The sequence below is a fragment of the Pezoporus occidentalis genome, unplaced genomic scaffold (assembly GCF_034315485.1).
Source record: "Pezoporus occidentalis ecotype Australia unplaced genomic scaffold, CSIRO_AGI_Poc_V1 ctg1, whole genome shotgun sequence".
Taxonomy (NCBI): Eukaryota; Metazoa; Chordata; class Aves; order Psittaciformes; family Psittacidae; genus Pezoporus; species Pezoporus occidentalis.
In genome coordinates this window covers 1,326,135-1,346,691 of record NW_026912778.1, presented here as the reverse complement: position 1 = coordinate 1,346,691, position 20,557 = coordinate 1,326,135, and the positions used below count along the sequence as shown (strand labels likewise).

The following is a 20,557-nucleotide window of genomic DNA, read 5'->3' as shown; positions in this document are numbered from 1 at the left end:
AATGAACTTCACAGACATACAATGAGAGCAACCAAAACTTCATTGACTTTGTGAAGAATGCTTGTGAAAAAATGCCTTTATGATACTTTGTTTGAAACTTCTTTCAGAAAATTCCTTTTGTTATACATAACATACTTGGAAGTTTCACTTAATATCCGAATTCTCCTCTCCTGACCCCCAGCTCTGATGGCAGTGTGCCCAGCTGGGACAGGAAAACAGTTCACCTGCTTGGCTCCAGGGAGCTGGAAGCAGTGTGTGAGGAAGGGCACCATGAATCTGGCTGCGCTCCATGTCTACAGGAAAGCTACCAAGGAATAGGAAGTCTAGTTTCCCCATCTGCCATGGATCAGTAGCTCTGGAGAGTATCTTTGAAACTAACCAGGCTGATAGTAAACTGACAATACCACTAAATAAAATGTGCTAGGACTAATTTTCTCTCCCTGTGTTCAAAGCTCACAACCAAATGGCTAAGCTGTCTTCTCACAAAATATAGGGAGGTCTTTCTCAGACTATCGCAGGTCTATGCCACCCTCTGAGCTGTGTTCAGGCACTGTGCGAGACATACTGTTCAACGCAGAGTACAGCTGTGCTGAGGTCATTCTCACAGATCAGCAGGGTGGAAAGGCAAGTGCCAGTGCAAAGCCTGTGCTCTGGCCCTGCTCAGTAGCAGGGGTAAAGGTTACAAATGAAGCCAATTTCATGGCTACCATCTGGCAGGGCCAGGGGTGACAAAGATTGAAACAGCAGGGAGCACTGACCTGTCTATGTGTATTCCCTGAGATTTTGACACTTCCAAACGCCAAAGCCTGGTAGCAGCACAGCTTGCACAGTACACTCACACAGTTGCTGTTTTCTCCCAAATTAGGACATGGATGTTTCCTGAAAATCCTTGAAAATTCTAAGTTATGCTTCCCACTTGAAGTTCATTAAGCTTCATACAAACTCTGTTAGCACATATATCTACCGCTCCTCAACGGAGATGTTTGCTAGGTTACATACATCCATTTGTACACATCAATATAACACATGCAAACAAGTTCAAGGCAGGGATGAAATTGGATAAACGGATACCATACACAAACAAAAATGTGGTTCATCCTTCTTTCCTAGCAAATGGTTTGTTGTGTGGCTTTATTAGCTATGCCAAAGACCTGTTGTATACTCTGCAAAACATTTAACTTCCTAACACCACAACTCTATTTTAGTGTGAGCACTACATGGGTTTCAGTGACTGCAGGTGCTAGACACAAAGAAAAGTCTCAACCACGTACCACAGTTTTCTTCGTCGGCCCGATTCCCACAGTCATCCTCACCATTACAGTGAAGTTGTTGGGGCAAGCACTTTGTGATATTGCCACATGGAAAGTAGCCCAGGGGGCACGTGATCCCACCTCCAGAAACATGATCTTCCAAAGAGTCACAGATGACTAAACAGAAGCAGAAAGAACAAGCTTACTTTCAGATGTGCTCTTAATGTTGAAAGATCTTTGAGATTACGCTTTTATAAACACTCATTTGCATTTGAATGTAAATATCAAGTGATAAATACATATTAGTTCATTGGGCATGCAATTACAATAATATATTAAGTACTTGTTAACTTCTTGGCAAAAACCATTCATATCATCAACTGATTAAAATTGGCTTTGATATAAAGCAACAAGGTAATACCTCCCCATGTGTCCTAGCAATAAGATGGATATGCTAATGATAGGAGACAGCTGACCTAAGGCCACTATTTAAAAGGATTATTTCACTTTGCACTAGAAATTAATTTATTGTAGCAACATACCAGATAAAGAGTGCAGATATGGAATATATTAATTTGTGCTGCAATTTTAGACCCAGATGAATAAGCCCTTTTATACAAACTCAAAATTCTGTGCTTTTACATGCATTCCAATTTTAAAGCAATTACTAGATGCAAACTGATCAAGGATCAAAGAACAAGAAAAGTAGGATCAAATCTGTGACACAGTTTTGTTGAAATAAGACAACATGAAGTTTCCATTATGAATCCTCTTGGAATGGTTGTCAGCTTGGTCCAAAAAATTTGGAGATATTGTTCAGACTCTATCAGTCTAAAGTTTATGTGCATAGATGCTGTTCTGTTAAACCATGTTTTATAGGAAGTAATTCCACAGAATACAGGGACTTCATTCAAGCAGTGCTGAGTGGAAAGGTATAGGAGTGCTGATGAATGGCAGCCAGGGTAGCAGGAAGACTCAATTCTCTGTACTACAGCAAATCCAAATACCCAGGTTTGCAGACACATGATGCCTTAGCCATCCCTTCAGTGCACCTGAGGGACAAATTCTGCCATCACCATTTTTTCCAGGGTAAGTGCAACTGATCTACTGCTTTGGCTGCAGGGTGCCAACTCAGATCATATGAGATCAGCTTCTTCCCAGGAGCATAATATGGAGAGGGTTTTAAATTACTCTACAACTGAATTTGTTCAGTCTCCAGTATATTGGAAATGGAGAAAAGCATCATCAGCACAGAATGTTACCTAGTGCTCTTCATGTTCCCAAAGCTTCAGTAAGACTACCTAGTGAATTATCATTCCACAGGGGCCTGCTAATTCAGATTTTGAAGTACTTCCAAAAAGGAATATCACTTCCTCATTTTTATAGCTATCATTTGACTTAATGGATGCTGTCACAAAAGAAAAAGATAAAAATTGCAATATGTATTATATTTTGTTTCATTGCTGTTGTAGAGCTTGTGAAATACTCTACAGATGATTTTGAAAAGTTAATTTGCTTTTATTCACAACTGTATAACCTATGCAATTGCTCAGAGACTTCTGCCTTAGTTCCCTACCCCTTTTATGTATGTAACCAAAATTAAGACTACATTGTAATCCCAGGGTGAATTCACACTTGCATATCCCGCATAAACCTCTCTGCTGCTCTGTTCTTGTATTCAAAACATTATGCTTAACCTGTTCCACTCAAAAACAAGTTCCAAAAAAATCTTATGCAGACTTAGTGTTAAGCAAACAGAATATGTGCAGTACTTAGTGTCTAAAGTCTCTTGCTGCAGGAAGACAGATGTCACAGACCACTGAGGCTCCCTTAGGTGCAGTTATCTGTCATGACCTGAGTAGCTACTGAAATGCTTGGTAAAAGACAAAAATCTGGAAAAACTAAACATAAATGGAAAAAACCCAACCATCAAACAAACCCTTACATTTTGTCAAGCTTTTTACCCTAAGCATTAGAGATGCATTCAGACTGAGCTGAACTTTGGGCTTACAGGGCCTGATCTTTTACAGTTTAAATTTAAAATGATGGCCTTTGTCTTCTCACAGCACCATTCAATGGATTTCCCTAGCATTTTCCAGAAATCATTATTACTTAGTCAAATAATATTAATCCTTCAACTAATTAACTGATTCAAAGTCACAGTTTAGAAATTCTTTGTAAAAGAGTACATAATCCTTTACTGTGTTTAATGTTTTGAATTCTCTATAAATTTATAGCCTTGATGATATGTATTCTGAATCTCTGCATTACTCATTTTGTGCAATGTTGGATTATCCTGGCATGTAAATATCTGCCTGGGAAAGAAGATAACAATGCATCAACACTTAACAGCTTCACTCTAGTTGAAAGCACTGGTCTTTGTCCATTGACTTGTTAACATCACTTTGTTTATGCAGAAAAAGACAGAAGTTTGGACCCTGCAGATTACAGGAGATTTATGAATGGAAAACCCCCAACCCTCTGAAGAAATATTTGGCAAAGCTGACAAAGGTAGAAGGAGATAAGACAATAAAATCCATTGTAAAATTTTAGATAATATTCAAACAACTCTTTTTTTTTGGATTAAGGAAATTAAAACTGTGTCTTTTATGTGAGGAAAATGGATAAAGATAATACTGCAACAAGAGCAGCAAATAACTACGCTTTTTATTTTGCAAATACAAACTTTATTGACACTGAAGTCTATCATGCCAAGATAATGATCTACCGCACTATATTTGTGATGCAGTATTAAAGGTGTCAACTCTTCTACCTGCTATTGATTTTGCAGTATGAAAAATTGAACCAGTCTTCTAGTATCTTGTTTCATTGTCCATTATTTTTTAGCAGCTAAAAGTCCTGATAGAATACCTTTAAAAAATGTTAATGATTATTTCATCAAGTAATGTCACTGGATGCTCCACATCAGTGTTAAATCAAGAAGATGAAAACCGGTAATTAGTACCCCTTTTTTAAACCATAGGTTTTGTCTTTGTACCATATGCATATCAAGATGCAAATGCACCTTCATCCCTCAATTCTCAAAAAGAAAACAAGAATTCACGTCATACACCTTTTAAGATTGTCCAGACCTGCTGCTTCAAGCCATTTACTGCTAAGTCAGACATCTGTGATCTTTCCTCTAACTTGAAGAAAATGGATAAATTCTTTCCTGTTAGTCTTTAAAATACAAGATTAATTTACCACTCGTTTCATTTTTTAAATAAGCAAGAGCTGGGTTGTCATCTAGTCTAAGATGGTAAGGCTTTTTCTTCTTGCATGAATGTGGAATCACTGGGGAAAGAACATGACAGCCCCTTTGTAAGCTCTCACAAACTGAAATCAAAAGAGGGAACGCATTTGGGAAAGCCAAGAACAAGATATTCCCAGGAGAACATGGTTTTCCTTCCAACTAAATTGACTCATCAAGCTCAGTGTTTTTGTGCATTCTTTGAAAAATGGCACAAAGTTTGGGAAGCAGAGATGGGTCACAAATGCTGTTTGAGAAACCAAATAAGGGACATGTGCACTAGAAGAACATGAATTTAACTGCTACTCATAGCTTCCATAAACTAAATGAATATGACTCTGTAATGGGAACAATACTGGGCTGATTAGATGGAGTCATAAGCAATTAAACTAATCAAAGCGCCATTATTTATTGCTTGGTACTTGCTAGTCACAACAGCCTCAGCTGTATTGCACATAGGTTCAAATAAGGGTATATCAGGAAAATATTTTTATATTTTCAAATATTTGGATCTCATGAAGACCCATTGTCATGAGTCCAAAATGACTCTCAAATTCCATCAGCCAAATAAGCTAACATGTTTTTCTTTACTTTGAGAAAGTTATCAGCTTAAAACTACTGAGGCTGAGGAAATCCATCTGGTTTTAAAAAGAGTCCTTAGATGACAAGGACCGAGAATTGACCATGACACCGAAGAATCCACCCTGTACTTACCATGATGGAAAACTATTTTACCAACAAAAGCCCTAGTTTTTCAGAGAAACCAATGCAAATGCATGAAGTGGTGGGAGTTTTCATGCCCTCTCATAACTTGTTTTATTTGCCATACTTCTTGACACAGTGGGAAATGGGCTAGAGGAAGTCAAGAATGAAAATATTCATTTGAAACACTTATTTGGAAACAGAATGTTTTCTTCAAATAAAACAAAATGAGTCAACAAAGAAAATGTGAAAGTTAAGATTGAGTTTGCCCATCACTTTGGTGCTACTCTGAATACTTTAAGATGACAGTTGATTAAAAAAGAATTCTCTTCTGTTGAAAGGCATTTGAGGGGCACGTGAACTGGCTTTGAAAAATTTTTACCATAATATAGAGAAGGAGATCTCACAGGCCTGTAACCTTTATTTTCACATATAAATCATCAGAATAAGGCTAAAAACCAAGTTTATAACTATGAATTCCTTTAACTTAAAAGATAGATACTTGATGATTTACAAAGAATAATAGTGACAAATGGTTGACTAACTGTGATCAGAAGCATTTTAATCAACACATAAAGAAAAAAAACCCAAAAAGATATAACACTTTGAAAAGATCTTGCTTATTTTGAAATAATTTGTTGACTGAATTTGTCCATTACAATAATATCTAGAAATTAATAATATTTAATTCAGTCATGTTCATTTTTCTGTTTTTTTTTTTTTCTTTTCTGAATTATTCAGCTTCTCCCCACTAAACAAGGGAAATTTGGAGAAATTCATGACAAAACTTTTAGCCTAAAATAGACCTTGCTTTAGGGGTGAGAGATTTTTTAAAATTTATCCTGGAGGCAAAGCATTAGTGGTTTAAAAGATTCAAGCATTTGTACAAGATCCCCATGGGAGTATAATTATACTGTTATCACTACATTGCCTTTACAGTAGTTTGCTCCTTTCCTCCTTTGCTAATTGTTCAGCCCTGATGTCTGTAACATTTTCTAAATATCTGTGTAGCACATACATATTTATATTGTTCTATATTTTATTGGGTGAAAATGACAGTGTCATTTATTCAGAATTCCAAATGCTTACAACAGCTTCCTTTCTTAAAACACAGGCAATTTTTAAAATTCTGGATGTTGCTCTTGAAACCAGAATTATATATTCAGTTTTGTTTGCATTACATTTCTCTTTAGTAGACCATATTATATGTTTTAAGAATATGTAGTAAACACCTAAGTTTATGAGTGACTATATAAAATGCTTGCTTTCATTAAACACAATATACTACAAAAGATGTATATGACTTGCTAATCTCATCATTATCTTGGATCTTAAATCTCACCTTGTACCTTTATGTCTTGTTGTGGATTTCACAATGCTTGCATTTCAGAAGTGTTTTCCAAAGCAGAAAAACTATCTTTTTGAAAATATAGACTCCAATCTCATAACAACATTACTGAAGTTAGTTATCAGTTATGTCACAGATAATTTAGTCTAATTAATCCAGCTATAGTGCTGGAAGATCTTCTTTGTATAACTGCCAGATAAATCTACTTCAGGGCCAGAAACTACCAGTAGAGCAATTCAGACTGGTCATGTGGCACCCTGCCAGAGGATTTGGCTCTTATACCTTTTACTAATTTGTCTTTTTATTCTGCTTACACAGAATTTAGAATAAAGAGATTTTGATGAACAGAAAAAGCTGAAAGAGATAATATTATTTGAAAAAAACCCTATATGTACTATAACGAATTTTATCTGGAAACTCAGTTTTTATAGCGCATTGCCAGAGGATCTGCTACAAAATAATTCAGCAAAATGTCTAAGACACAAATTAATGTGCAGAGCCAAATCTTTTTGACATCCCTCTTCCCCTTTTCTTCCTCTCCCCACATACACAGAATGTAAATAATACTGAAGTATTATAAGTTCTACCTCAATATACTTACATGATTTCCAATAGAAAATAAAATCACTTAGGCTTTCCTTTGCCTTAGTGTTGTTTTGCATTGGTGTAACTCATTTGATTTCATTAATTTCTTTTTCAAAGCAGTGCAATATCAAGTCTAAAGCTGGACACATAAAAAGCTAGAGTTTTGTTTTGGTGGCATTAGATATAGAACAAAAATGAAGGCACCAAGGTAAAGGTGTTAAATACACAGTACTAGGCAGTATCATCCCACCTGAAAGGCCCAGAAGGGCAGTGATTAGCCATTAAAATCGAGGAAAACACCTCTCACAGGAGCGGATTCTTCACTGAGGCCTCCAATTGGGCTGGTTCTTTGAGCCCCAAAGATAAAAGAACTCTGTTTAAAATAATAATCTAATTTCCTCCTTTGAAACAGCACATTTGTAAGTTAATGATTTGAAGATATGAATAAAAAAAATAAAAAAATAAAGAAATCTCAAACTTCACACCAGGAGTGGCATTTTTTTACGTTTCATAATCCTAGAGGAGAAAAGTTTTATATATAGTAGTACTTGCCATGTATCTTACATTTATTTTTCTGTCTCATAACACAGTCGTAACCTAATGAAGATGCTTGTTTTTTTTTTAATTCTGAGCAATCAAATAATTTAAAATGCACTTTAAGCCAAGAGGATCAAGGACAACTGGCTATCAATAAATTAGTGTCCCTCAAGCAACAATCATTCATCTCACCTGAATAACCAGCATTCTGAGTTTAAATGCAAAATGACAATAGTTTACAGTAAAGAAGTTCACTTCAGTCTTGATGCTTTGCACAACTTAACCCAGTCAGCCATATGTAAAGTAAGCAAAAGTGAAACACTGATTAGTGAGAACTAAATTATTTACATTGACAAACAACAGACATTTGTAATATGTGTCTTAAGTTTCCATAAAGAAAAGGCAGATTTAAGTCACTTTCATGACACAATACCATATAGAGGAGTTTGTGTTCATGCATGGAAGTAAAAAGAAATCCAGGAGATAAGACAGAAAATAGTTGTAGCAAAGCACTAAGAAAAAAGCTGCAATTAGACAGGCAGCAACAGCAAAATTGGTTGCTGATATTCTACTTGTATGATGTTCTGAGAATATGTTATTTGTAAATGAGCAGAACAGGAAAGAATTACTTGACTATCATTAACTTCTCATAAGAGAAAACAATCTATAAGATTAAGCAAAGTAACACTTTGCCTATCTTTTCTTAGATAAAAGAGGGCAAAACTCTCTTCCTGTCTCCCCCCAAGTTCCATGACTTAGCTGTAACTTCTTTCACAGTGACTTCAGAATGCTCTTGTGACAGGGAAAAAAGAACAAAACACTGATGACTGATAGAAAAACAGGTTTGAGAACAGTCAGCCCAACCCAAGGGTGGGGAAGAGAACCTGAAGAGGGGCAGTGGGAGATTTTATTTTCTCTTTCTTCATCTTCTTTTGTTCTTTAGTCTCTTATTTTGCTACTGAACTGCTTGAACTAAGCAAGCTGCAATATTTGTCCTCTTAACCCAAGTAACACAATCTTAAATAAATCTTTGTAAAATACTCTCAGGTAAGCTTTTTCTACATAAGACTTCAGGGAAAGAAATGGAAAAAACTGTTTTGGGAGCCCTAATATTTGAAATATGAAACATAATCCATTTTTTTCATACACTGTGCCTTTAATAAAGACTGAAAGTATTTTAATGATCATTCTTATAATGTAACTAAGCCAGCAGAATATACAATGAAGCTTGAAGCATCCTAAAGATTAATTTTGTAATATAATATAGTATTTCTTGTTGAGCCCAAGACAAGATTACTTGATACATTTTATTTATTCACTTACTTTTGTTACCCAGAACCATTTATAACTATCAAGAATTTAAATTTTACATGGAACTACAAGTTCAAATCTGGGAGGTTGATTTGCTCTACAAATCTGTGAGATTCAACTGTCCTCAAGTACTATAAAAATGGAACCCTCTGTTGTTCTGTTTTGAAGTAATATAATCTGAAAGTATTTTAGAGGTCTTTTTTTTTCCCTGAGAGTTTATGGGACTATCATGTGAAAAACCAGTTTGAAGGCACTGTGCTTAAATAAATACATCTGAATATTTGGTTCAATTTAAAACCCACAAGTTTTCCAATACCTACTGTATTTTACTATGAGTAAACATAACTCACAGCTATAAATTGTGACACGCCAGTTAAAATGCCGTAAACCAGAAATTATCTCAAGCTAACAGGATTTTTGACTTTCCTAGACTGAATAATGTTTGCTGGTTGAACCACTATTGGAGACATCTGGCTTATTGCTTCTTTTGCAGGTTATATAAACATGTGCATGCAGATAGAGAGTTAAAGATTTTAAGATGATAACTTTCAGATTTTATGCAATTATTAGTGTATATAAAGAAATGTTGCACAGCAGAACATAGGTGTAAGTTACCTGGATATTTATTTTCCCAACTAAGTTAGAAAAGATAGTGAGAAACTATATTCAGAAGTTTTTCTCTGTATTTAGATGCAGCTAAACAGTACATTTGCATGGATTACTGAAGGATTTTGCCTCCACATGGTCTATAGCTCCTCCTTTTCTTCCTTTTGACCCCACTCCAGCTAAATCAACACACGACGATGCACATGCCTGCCATTGAGTGTGTTCTTATTGTTAACAGGTGAAACCATGCTCTGTATAAGCAAATACCTGTAACCAACCCTGTGAAGATGCATTAAATATTCTTAGCTCCTAATGCTTCCCTACATAAAATGTACAGGATGTTGCTGGACATGTCCAGAGAGCAAATCTTAAAATTTTACATCTAACTTTACAAATTTTGTTGTGATACCTTATTTCAATAAAGAGGTAATTCCTGAAAAGGCAATTATATCAAAATAACATTTTTTGTAACTTACAAGATCATACCCCAGCACTTAAAACTGGTAATTTAAAAAGATTGGTAATATTCTCCAAAGCTGCACATTCATAAACACGAGAACTATTTCTGTGGGCAAGAAACCAATCTGGTTAAAAGATGATGTGAAAGCAGTGAATATGTAAATGATTTAAAAAAGAAAAAATTAAAATAAGAACAAATAATGATAAAACCTAAAAATGTGTAAGTGAGCAGGCTGGAGAAATAATCAGTACTTATTAGAAAAAATAGTTATTTTTAAAAACATATTAAGAAAAATAAGACCCTCATGTGACATACAACAGTTAGGAGTGTAGAAAAGCCCAACTATTTAACACCCATTTCTGATATGCATTTGAAAAGAAGAGAGAGGTTGTGTCCTTTCTGCATGATGCTGAAAAATCTGTACCGAAGATTTAGCAGCATTTCTAAATTAAAATATTTTCAAACCAGCCACAGGAGGAATCTGTAAGGAATGAGTTGAGAACCACTGAAACTAATGTTATGATACAACAGGCTGTGAAATATGAAGAAAATACCAACAGAACTAGAAGCTTGCAGTGTTATTTCAATACCAGAACAGAATGAAAGTGTCTGAAAACCAGTGCCTGTGGTTCCTAGGTAAGACAGTTAGTTCACGTGTTTTAACATGGAATTGAAGACCAGAAAATGACATCTGGAAGTGTATTTTCATCTTTGTCAACTGTATTACCATTAACTTCTCTAGACTAATCAAGGCGTTTGACCTACAATCACATATTTTTAAAATTCATTTTTCCCATGCAGTGCAACCTTTGGCTTTAACTAAGTTGTGGCCAGAACTTAATGTTTGATTAAAGGATGGTGTTCTTAGTAGCTGATTCCAAAGAAGGTGCGGTCTGTTGCTACCTCACCTATTTTTGAATTTCTCATATACATATATCAGTTTTTTAATAGCAACTGAAAATCAAAGTAAAACAGAAAAAAGTAATTCTAATTAAAAGAACATTGCCAGAAGCTTTCCAAGCACTGTGCCTTTCCCCCTCAGGTTCAGCACAGCACTGACAATCAGGTCTATGATGGGAAAAAGACTTATTTTCCTGATCAAGTCAGTGCTTTTATTTTCTTTGCAGAACAGAGGAGAAAGAGGCAATGTTCACCTGCTTTGACAAACCTATTCACATCTTAGAGTCTCAGTCACTGTACAGCCCCTGCCATTTGTAGTGCCGCAGTGGTCCTTGCTCTGCTCTGGAGGACATAGTTACTTGACTGAGAGTGAACATTTTGACTAAATTTGACCAAATAAAGCCTTGGGAGTAGAGAGTGCACTGGTGGAGCACAATGACCTGTGGTATAAAGAGCTGAGTGATTTAACATGCTCTCTGGATAAACTCTGCTAAGTGATCTCACATTCACAAGTCTTTCAGGATCAGCTGCTGGTGGGCTTTTCCTCTCCACAGCTTGCCCACCTTCTTCCCCTACCATTATGTGTACAGGGACAACTTGCTTGCCCAGGGCCAAAGCTGGGGCCTCCAGAGACTCATTCAAACCCATGTTTTCCCATCAGTCATTCTTCCTTGTATCTGTATGTCGCACAGGTCAACTGCACGCTGGATCCCCCATGAGCACCGAGGGCAACACAGCAGGTAGTGAGCATAATATTATGCATTACCTCTTTGCATATGCAAAGTCACTTTATGTGTGACACCAGTTATTAGTATCATACATTCAAATTCTGTCACAGATCTTTAAATTGCGTATATTTCTGCAATCACACCCCCATACAATACTACAGGCATTTTATCTACACTTTGATTAGTCTTCTAATGGATTACTGACATCGTGCTGCTTAGCCTATGGTCTAACCACTTAAAAGCTACAGTATTACAGTCCCCATTTGTTCAGCCATAAACCTACAATAATTAGACTTCCCATTTTTAAATCCTCACAGATTGCTTAGATTACAGTTTAGAACATGGTATTATCGCTCAGATGGGGAGCCGAGACATTAACATATGTATGGAGAGTGTTTCTGGCAATTTTAGGTTTCTACTTTCAGAATCAGCTTCACAGATTAGTTAAAGCACAGCTTTTACAGATTTCAAGTGTCAGCTGTGAAATGAACGCTGCCACATCAGGATGATCAAACCAAAAAATCTAGAAAACCTGCCATATAATTATTATCAATTTATTACAAAGTATTTAGAGCATCACTGTCTGGGGCAAGAAACAGGAACAGAAATCAGTTTTCCACAGTAGAGTTCAGCTCCTTTCATCACACAGCCGTCATTTTGTAATTCCCAGCTTCACTCACAATTTATCTTCCACAGCAAATGAATAAAGGGTCACACAGGCAGCATAATTCACTGTTTCTGATTTGTTCTTCAAATGCAGTATACAAAGCACAAGTCTTTGTGGAGATATAGCCTGAAGAAAGCGTAGTATGTGCACATAGGTCAAATGAAGATTGCATCCTTCATTTCGATTCCTAAGCACTGATTTTCAAAAATTAATAAAGTTCTTTGATATAAGTAACATCCCAGATTATTAAAAGAGGAAGTCAGTTTTCTACCAACATTTCATGACACCATGTTGCATCATTAGTTCAGAACATTTAGCTCTTTAGACCTTTAGTGTCTAAGAGGGTAGAGTGGTCCAATAACATTAATTACCATCCATTGGGCAGAGGTGTTAAGGAGAAGGGGGTATTTTGCAAGGACACAATAAGCAACAGGACAATCTTGAGCTTCCTTCCAGCTTTGTAGCATAGTGCTCACCTACACCAAGCACAGCTCCTTTTTCTGGTCAGTTTCATCTTTTCCTTGCCCTGGCTGCTTACCTCATGTCCATCCTTTCTTGCCTAATCACTAGCTGCTTCCCACCCTCTCACCACCTTCTGTCCACGTAGGGTCCTAGTTCTGGTCTCATCATCCTCTGACTTTAGACACTCCCCACTCTCAGAGCTCCTTGTCCTCCTTTAGTTGCCTGCTGGCTCCCTCTCACACATTCCTTTCCTCAGTCTCTACCCTCCTAGACTAACAGCCTTTCTGATCTCCATTGTCCCTTTCAATGCCTTGACTCATTTGCTTCGAAGTCTGATTTGACAGCTTCAGACTATGGGACACATGGCACCACCAGCAAACCTTCACAGAGATCACAGGTGAAGTTATCAGTGGTGACAGTTCCTCTGATGAGATTCCTGCTGGCTTCTAGCATCCAGGAACATCCATCAGAGAAGGTTATTAATTTTTATGCTACGGCAACTAGGCTTGAACATGCTCATTAGTTCTAGTGGGATGGTCTGTCAGAGGACTTTCTCTCAGACACAGTGATTTTTATGGAGGAAAGTGCAGAAGTACTTATGCCTTTAAGAAAAGGCATTGCTTAATACAAGATTCCCAGAATCCTACAACATCATCAAAGTACCAATTCCTCAGTTTAGGAAAAACTGAAGTTATTTTGGTATATTTTGTCTTCTTGCTCCAAGTGAATAAAAGTCCATATTGCATATAAAATTTCAGAGCAAATGGTTCAAGTCTGGTAGAGTTGCTATAAACAGACAAGACAGGTTTGCAAGTTGGACCACCCCTAGTGTCACCCAACGGAGGGGTGAAAGCACCTTTGCCCATGCAGCAATTGCAAGAAACCCAGCCTGAACAAGTGGCAATGAACTACCTCTCAGAGCTTTAGTTTATTTTTGCACTGATTTTTCACTACCTCCTAACTGACATGAAAGGAAATTTTCCTCAGTAAACCTAGTCTTCATCCCTGATTTTCTGTAAAGATCTTTTTGTTGTTGTACACATAGATTTACAAGATGCACATTGTTCTTCTAGCCACAGGGAAGCCGGTCAGATTAATGCCCAAATTAAATGGAAGAAAAGAAATAACCAAAAATTATTGTTATACAGTGGTAATTTAAGCCTGGGCAAAGGCTGGCTTAAGTAAACTTTCCCATTTGCGAATCTGCAAGGGATCTTAAAAGTTGTTACAAGCTATGTAAACAAGAGCAGTTTCCTGCAAAATCATGAAGTTACACTTCAGAAAATTTGGGAAGGTTTCTTTCCCTTTACCTTTGGCAGAAAGCATTCAGTATATCTTGGCCTTGAAAACAGCTGCCACATGCATGCAGCACCAGGAGGGCTAGCAAGTATCTAATGGTTTTAAGACAGTTTTCCTCGGCATTTTGAAGTGAGCTTAAGGGAAGGAAAAAACATATATGAGGGGAAGAAAAGAAAGAGGAGGGAAGGGGAACTGTAGGTACAAGAAGAAATAGGACCGTAAAACTTCAGGTAGGGGCACAGAGCATACAGGGTTAAAACAGCAGCCACAATTGTTTTCCATGAGAAGCCTGCCAAATCTCTGTTGGAATTCAGTTTGAATAGTTTTATATACAAATGTTCTGTTTTTCCTAATGATTGATTAATGAATTGTTTGAGGGCCTGGCACTTAGCCAAAGTCCAGAAGGACAAAATCGTTTTTGTCCACAGAGAGCTAATCAAAGTGACCGTAAAGACACAAATACATACTATGGTTGTTGCAGCTGATTATTTTACTAAGAGACAAGATGTGGCAGCAGCCAGTGCAATGCCAGCCACATGCCTGTGTGTCCTGCTAGATTCACAATGGCATGAGCCACCCAGGCAGATGTTTATCCTGACTACCCATTCAATGCTGCCAGTTAAACAACCAGAGTGAGAAATTTACATTTGTCCATGTTACAGCTGATGCTGCTGCACTGGTGAAAACTATGGTACATATGGTGCTTTGTTTCAAAAAAAAAACCCTTTACCTGGAATAATATAACCCACACGAGAGGCAGTAAGGTAGTTGCTGAGAGTTGCTGCTGCATAAAAGGCATGATTATTTGGATTAGCTTGATTATTTGGATTTTGGAAGGAAAGGTTTTCATATAAAAAAGATTTAATCAAGAATTTGAAGGAACACAGTAAAATAAAAGAGCTACTGGTGTTATTTTTGTGCAGCTTTAGTTGGTGAGTGGAAAACCAGACAGATGTAGATTGGATGGATATGGATGGGTAAGGCAAGAGTAGTTTTTTTATGCTAGGTATTTCTCATTTTAACTTTTAAAGAATTAGGAGCATCTGAGAGTTGTAGAAATAAAATCCACAACAAAAACACCCAACCTCCCTCAACAAAACTCTGCAGCTGAACTTCTAGCAGTCCATAAACAACAAACCCAATTTCTAGGTACAGCTATACTTACTCCAGGAGTGTTTGTTTTAATATCAGCTAGCATAAAATCTTGAACAAAGGTTAAATCAATTGTGCAGATGAAATCCAACTTGGAGATGTGGTTATGCTTCAGATGGGTGGCTAAAACTCTGAAAGGCAGTGATGCTATGCACTGTGCACTGACTGAGGTTAGGAGAAATGGCACTAAACAGGAACTGTTTCTAGGGGAAAACAGTACTAGTAGGCAGCAGAGACTCCAGGCATGCCAGTGCTTTAATCTGTGAGTGCACTGCTTCTCTCTTTAACTAACATAGATGAGCCATATGGTTTTCTTGTAAATGTTACAACATACTACATATGTTGAAGCAATGAACACCTAAAAAGGCAATGGCCATCATAACTGTAATACTAGAAGGCCTTTAGTCATTCACAGTCCTCATCTGCCATCCTGTTTTGCAATATGCTTTAATGTATTTTGATACGTTTCATAAATTCCACAGCTGAGATGAATTTAACCCGGTAGAAATTATACCAACAATGATTTGCACATCTTGTATGAATGTTTCAAGATTTTACTGTTTTGGTTTAAAAGCAGTAATAGGAAAGGCTTAATATGTTGAAATCTTTCAGATTTTATTTTGCATACCTTGAAGTACTACCTTTAAATATTGCATTATTGCTCATGGATAACATGGTTGTGTATGAAGCCAGACTTTGCTCACAGGCTTGATAAGATGTCATTATCATAGCCTTCTTCATTCCAAATTAATTAATAACATTGTTCTTTTATGCTTGCAGCTCACATATTACATATTCCTCCAAACATCATAGAACTGCTTAGAGTTTTTCCCTAGATTTAACTAAGATTTGAAACTGTAAAAATAGCTGTAAGTGGAGCTCTATTTCCCAAACTCCTCAGGAGGGCAATATCCCTTACAAAACTTATGTTAAGCAGCAGAGTAAGCACACATAAACCCAAAAAGGTTTAATTTAAAAGCAGGAGAGAGAACAAGCTGCTGCTCAATACAGAAGGTTGTAGCAGAATTCAACCTTATGCTCCTATTAGTTTAACAAAACACTCGCTATTGCAAACGGTAACTATTTCACTATTGTATTAATATTGCACAAAAAGAGGCAAATTTTAACATAAAATCACAACTAGAGAAAATTATAGCCATTAGGAAAACCCAGCCTACAGATCAGTATTAGCAGCTTCACAGCGACAGCTTTACCCAGGTCCAAAGCAGCACTTACAGACAGGGTACTCAGATGAAATGAAAACATTACTAAAGTAAGCAGAAGGTCAGGTGTGGCTCTCACCAAACAGAAGTGATTTGCACCCGAAAGAAAACTTAGATTCGGTTCAGTCTCCATCTTGCAAGCTGTATCATGCCGAATCAGAGGGTAAAAATTCCTGCTACCTGACCACAGTCTACTTTTTGAGAGCTACAGTACCACTGCAAACTACTGAGTCTGAAATGTGGATTTCACGGCATCTGAAATGAGACAGTTCTATATGTGCCTTCATTAAATATTTACAGCAAGTATTTATGCAATGTTTAAAATGTTTCTTATTTTTTAATTTCAGCTCATAACTGTTCATAGTAACTCTCAAACCATTAAGGAAAAATAAATCTAATCCCTAAACATAACTAGTAACCTTGAGAGACTGCATTACACTTTGATTCTATCAAAGAATGATTACCATGAAGAACTGTAAAATAACACTGAGATAACAGTTTTTAAAAGATCCACAGCTGAAGTTTATCAGCTATCTGCTTTGCAATGTTCAAAACAAGAAAAAGAGCCAGGTACACTTACCCTTGGTACCAATAAGCAAGAACATATAGAAGTAGCATTCGGATGTCATATCTGTCCTTCAGCAATTCAATGAATGCAGTCAGTGAACGTTGTCCCTTAAATCACACACTAGCCAGCGCGCTGCTCGAATAGTCTGCTTCTGACAGCCTTCAGCAGTGCATGAAGCAAACTCCCTTCTCTCCCCTGCCTTCTTCCCTTACTGTCCTCTGCACTAGGTCTCCCTCTCTCCTCCTCTCTGGCACACACATACGGAAGTTTCCTGGATCACACTGGCTCCTCAGGCTCTCCCTTACAGAATGGGGTCTACTCTGCAGTAGGCAAAGGCTGGTCTGTGTGTGTGGACACAGATCTGCCCCAAGGAAAGCTGCTGCTGCACAAAACACAGCCAGGTCTAGAGAATTGACATCAATGCTCCACTGTCCATTCTGCTCCCACTTCTCCCCCTTTCTTTTTCCTTGTCTCAATACTGTGAGAGGCCTGAAAAGTATAGTTTTATTTAAGCAAATGTGTTTGAAACTAAATATTTGTTAGAGTTTAGATGAAAAAAGGGTGGTTTCTCAAATAAGGGGGAGTGAAATTTATAATCACAGTCTCTCTGTAGCATTCTGATCACTTACTGAAATACAGAAAAATGCACAATTTAACCTATTTTCAATAACAATATATCACTATTTTTAGATATTAATCACTCTTCAATACTAATGCTAAAGAAATCATTCTGAAAGAGCAAAAGACGGTGTTCCAAAACATATACAGTACGAGAATAAGATTTTTCACAGTTTTTCTCCTTATTTAAACACTTTGAGAGAATCTTATCTGGTCTTCGACCAGTAGATCATAGTATATTCCATCACGTATATAGTCATATGGTTAAAAATCTTTTTTTATGTTGTGAAGTCTAACACTGATCCACACAGCAAGATATATTTCAAAATGAGTCCGCCAATTAAGATGAACTCAAGACAAGAAGCTTAATTTTACCTCCTCTCAAAGAGTTTCAGATATTTTGATAAATTTTTTCTTTAAACAAAAAGCCAATCAGACACAAGCTTTATAGGTTCAACAGCTTGCCAGCATGACAAGGGTCAGGAAGCATTGGTAACATGTCAGCAGCTACATCAGGTACCTAAGGAAGAAAAGCTTCTCAGACTAAGGAAATATGTGCATGCACGGACTCATACATGAAATGATGAATTCAGATAATGGGAAAAATCTATATCATAGTCAAAAGTAAAGTCCACATTGTTGCTATGGAAAAGTTGTCTATAAAATAGATATGATGAACTGGCAGTCTCATGATTTCTAATGTAAAAAGAATAAAAGATATAGAAGGGCTTAAACCAAGATTCTTAACTATGGAAGCCCAAGAAGTATATTGGCATCTATTGTGTTAACACCAAAACTAGACAGTCTACAGGCAGAATGGATTAGGGACCTATAGAAGTTTTTTTTTTATAAGGTGAGGAGCATATCAAGTAAAACCACACTTGCCTCAAACAACTATTCAACAATTAAGCTAACACATAAGGGCTAATGCCTGAGCTGAAAAGAGCTTCCAAGGTAGGAAAAGAAACTGCACCAAGAATGTAAAGGATAAGAGAAATATACTTTCAGGGAAAAGAAAATAAAAGCTCTACCTCTTTATTGCAGGATGAGGTAGAACTGATGTGTTAGAGAAGGTTTGTGGGTTTTTTTAGCATAGTTGTCTCTGTGGCTTTCTTCTTCTGATTTAGTCACCTCTATTTATGATATGTGGTTGGAATAGGCTATCTTTACCTGACAATAATAAACCAAACAACCTATTTCTTCAAGAAGAAGTCTGACCCACTATGAAAGCTAAAGGTTTTCTACCTCAGGGTATACAAGAAAAACCCTAAAATGTAGTACATACCACCCACATACATTTTCTGAAGCTCTGGCCCAATGGGAGTTATCATTTTCAGCCTTCCTCTTTTTTCAAGGACCTTTAGCAAGGATACTCATTAATTTTGCTGTGAACACTTGCTCTATGGAAAATCCACTGAGATCTTCTAAATTTCTTATATATTCATAATAATACATAAAGAAGCAGCAGCACTTTCATGCCCATCCTCTCAGCGTAATTATGCTTAAACCAAGAAGCTAGAGTTACAAACACACATTGCTGAACTCTGGAATGCAGAGCTGGAAAAGGAGGAAAGGCAAGTTCATTATTAGAACAAAACATTAAACAGGACTTTACTAGCTTTTGAAAAATAGTTTTGGCTTACTTTACTTGAAAGCATTTTTACTTCTGGGAAGAAACACTTCTGTGCATTAGAAAGGAATATGTACTTTCTTCCCGCCTAAAACATAAAAAGCTATGATATTTTGGTGATTTAGAACTCCCTTTTCAAGAAAAGAATAGCCTTTATATGGAATTCCTTACACAGCAAGGAAATAACACACCAGAGTTACATCTTTGTTTTAAATAACTTCGAGAAGACGCTTGACTTCATTAGAATATTCAGCACTTGCTTGTATTTCTACTTACAGCAATTCTACAGCTGAAGTCACCAAAACATTGCAGAAATCTGTAGTATGGGTTATGATGCAAATGTTTACCTCTGAGTTTCAAGAAATAAGCAAGTTAAACTGACTTTACCGCAATCAAAAACGTGCTATTTGACTTTAGTGGTCACTGCCAAATAGTCGCAATTTCACTTCTTGTCGTCACAGCTATCTGGCGCTGGACTAAAGAGTACCTAAAGAGTACCTACTTGTCAGATCTGTGGAGGATACCTCCTGCTCCCAAATATTAAACCAACATTGTGCCACCCACACTGCAAACTAATAGATGACATTAATGAAGTGTTTTCTAAATCCCAATAATTATGGCTATTATGTTGTTGAGAAGAGTCACCTCATGTTTCTATTACAAAGTGTTAGAAATTAAATTGATTACACAGGGCTTAGAGTTGAATAATGGCAATCATGATGCACTTTCACATAAGTGTTATTAGTGAAGTTTTAGCATCTTGTGGGGTTTTCTTCCTATATTTTACATTAGGTACTAAATAAAAGGAAATTCATAGAAGTAACCAAACCATAGTTGTACGCATCACCATTAAGAATTAGCATGAACTAAGCTGTAAATCACTGCTACTGTAGAAATGTTGGAATTCCTTTTCAACTTGAAGAAAAAAGTTTACTTACCTACAAAATACAGGTACTCCCTTGGAGGTTAACAAATATTTTACCTTAAACTCTGATTCTAGCATACTTAATGTTACAGCTGATAAGCTTCAAGCAGATTCAGCACCGGTATGAGCAAAGGTATCTCCAAATTTTAGTCTATGTGGTGCAGACAGATACATACAAACTCTACTTGTTACCATGCTGCTCCATGTACTGAGTGCTCAGAGACATTTCTGTTCTTTCCTAATGTGGGAATTTCCCTTGGTTTAATTAAAAATATTGCAAGGAATCTTTATTTCATGTATCAGATCAAAGACCCACAAGACAGTAGGTATGCCAGT

At 36.8% G+C, this 20,557-nt stretch overlaps 1 protein-coding gene across 4 annotated transcripts in view; it reads right to left on the bottom strand.

The window, feature by feature from the left end:
• Nucleotides 1-17,453, bottom strand: part of RXFP1 (relaxin family peptide receptor 1) — a 46,193-nt gene extending 28,740 nt beyond the window's left edge. The window contains exons 1-2 of one of the 4 annotated variants that reach the window (XM_062611235.1): nucleotides 17,061-17,453; nucleotides 1,272-1,427 (exon numbers count right to left, since the gene is read on the bottom strand). In XM_062611235.1, coding sequence (XP_062467219.1) covers nucleotides 1,272-1,427; nucleotides 17,061-17,109 — 205 coding nt within the window. In that variant the 5' untranslated portion in view covers nucleotides 17,110-17,453. Of the gene's footprint in view, nucleotides 1-1,271; nucleotides 1,428-2,551; nucleotides 2,712-17,060 lie in introns of those variants that run through there. The other 3 variants (XM_062611053.1, XM_062610981.1, XM_062611144.1) reach the window with 3 other exon arrangements.
• Between the last annotated feature and the right edge of the window lie 3,104 nt (nucleotides 17,454-20,557).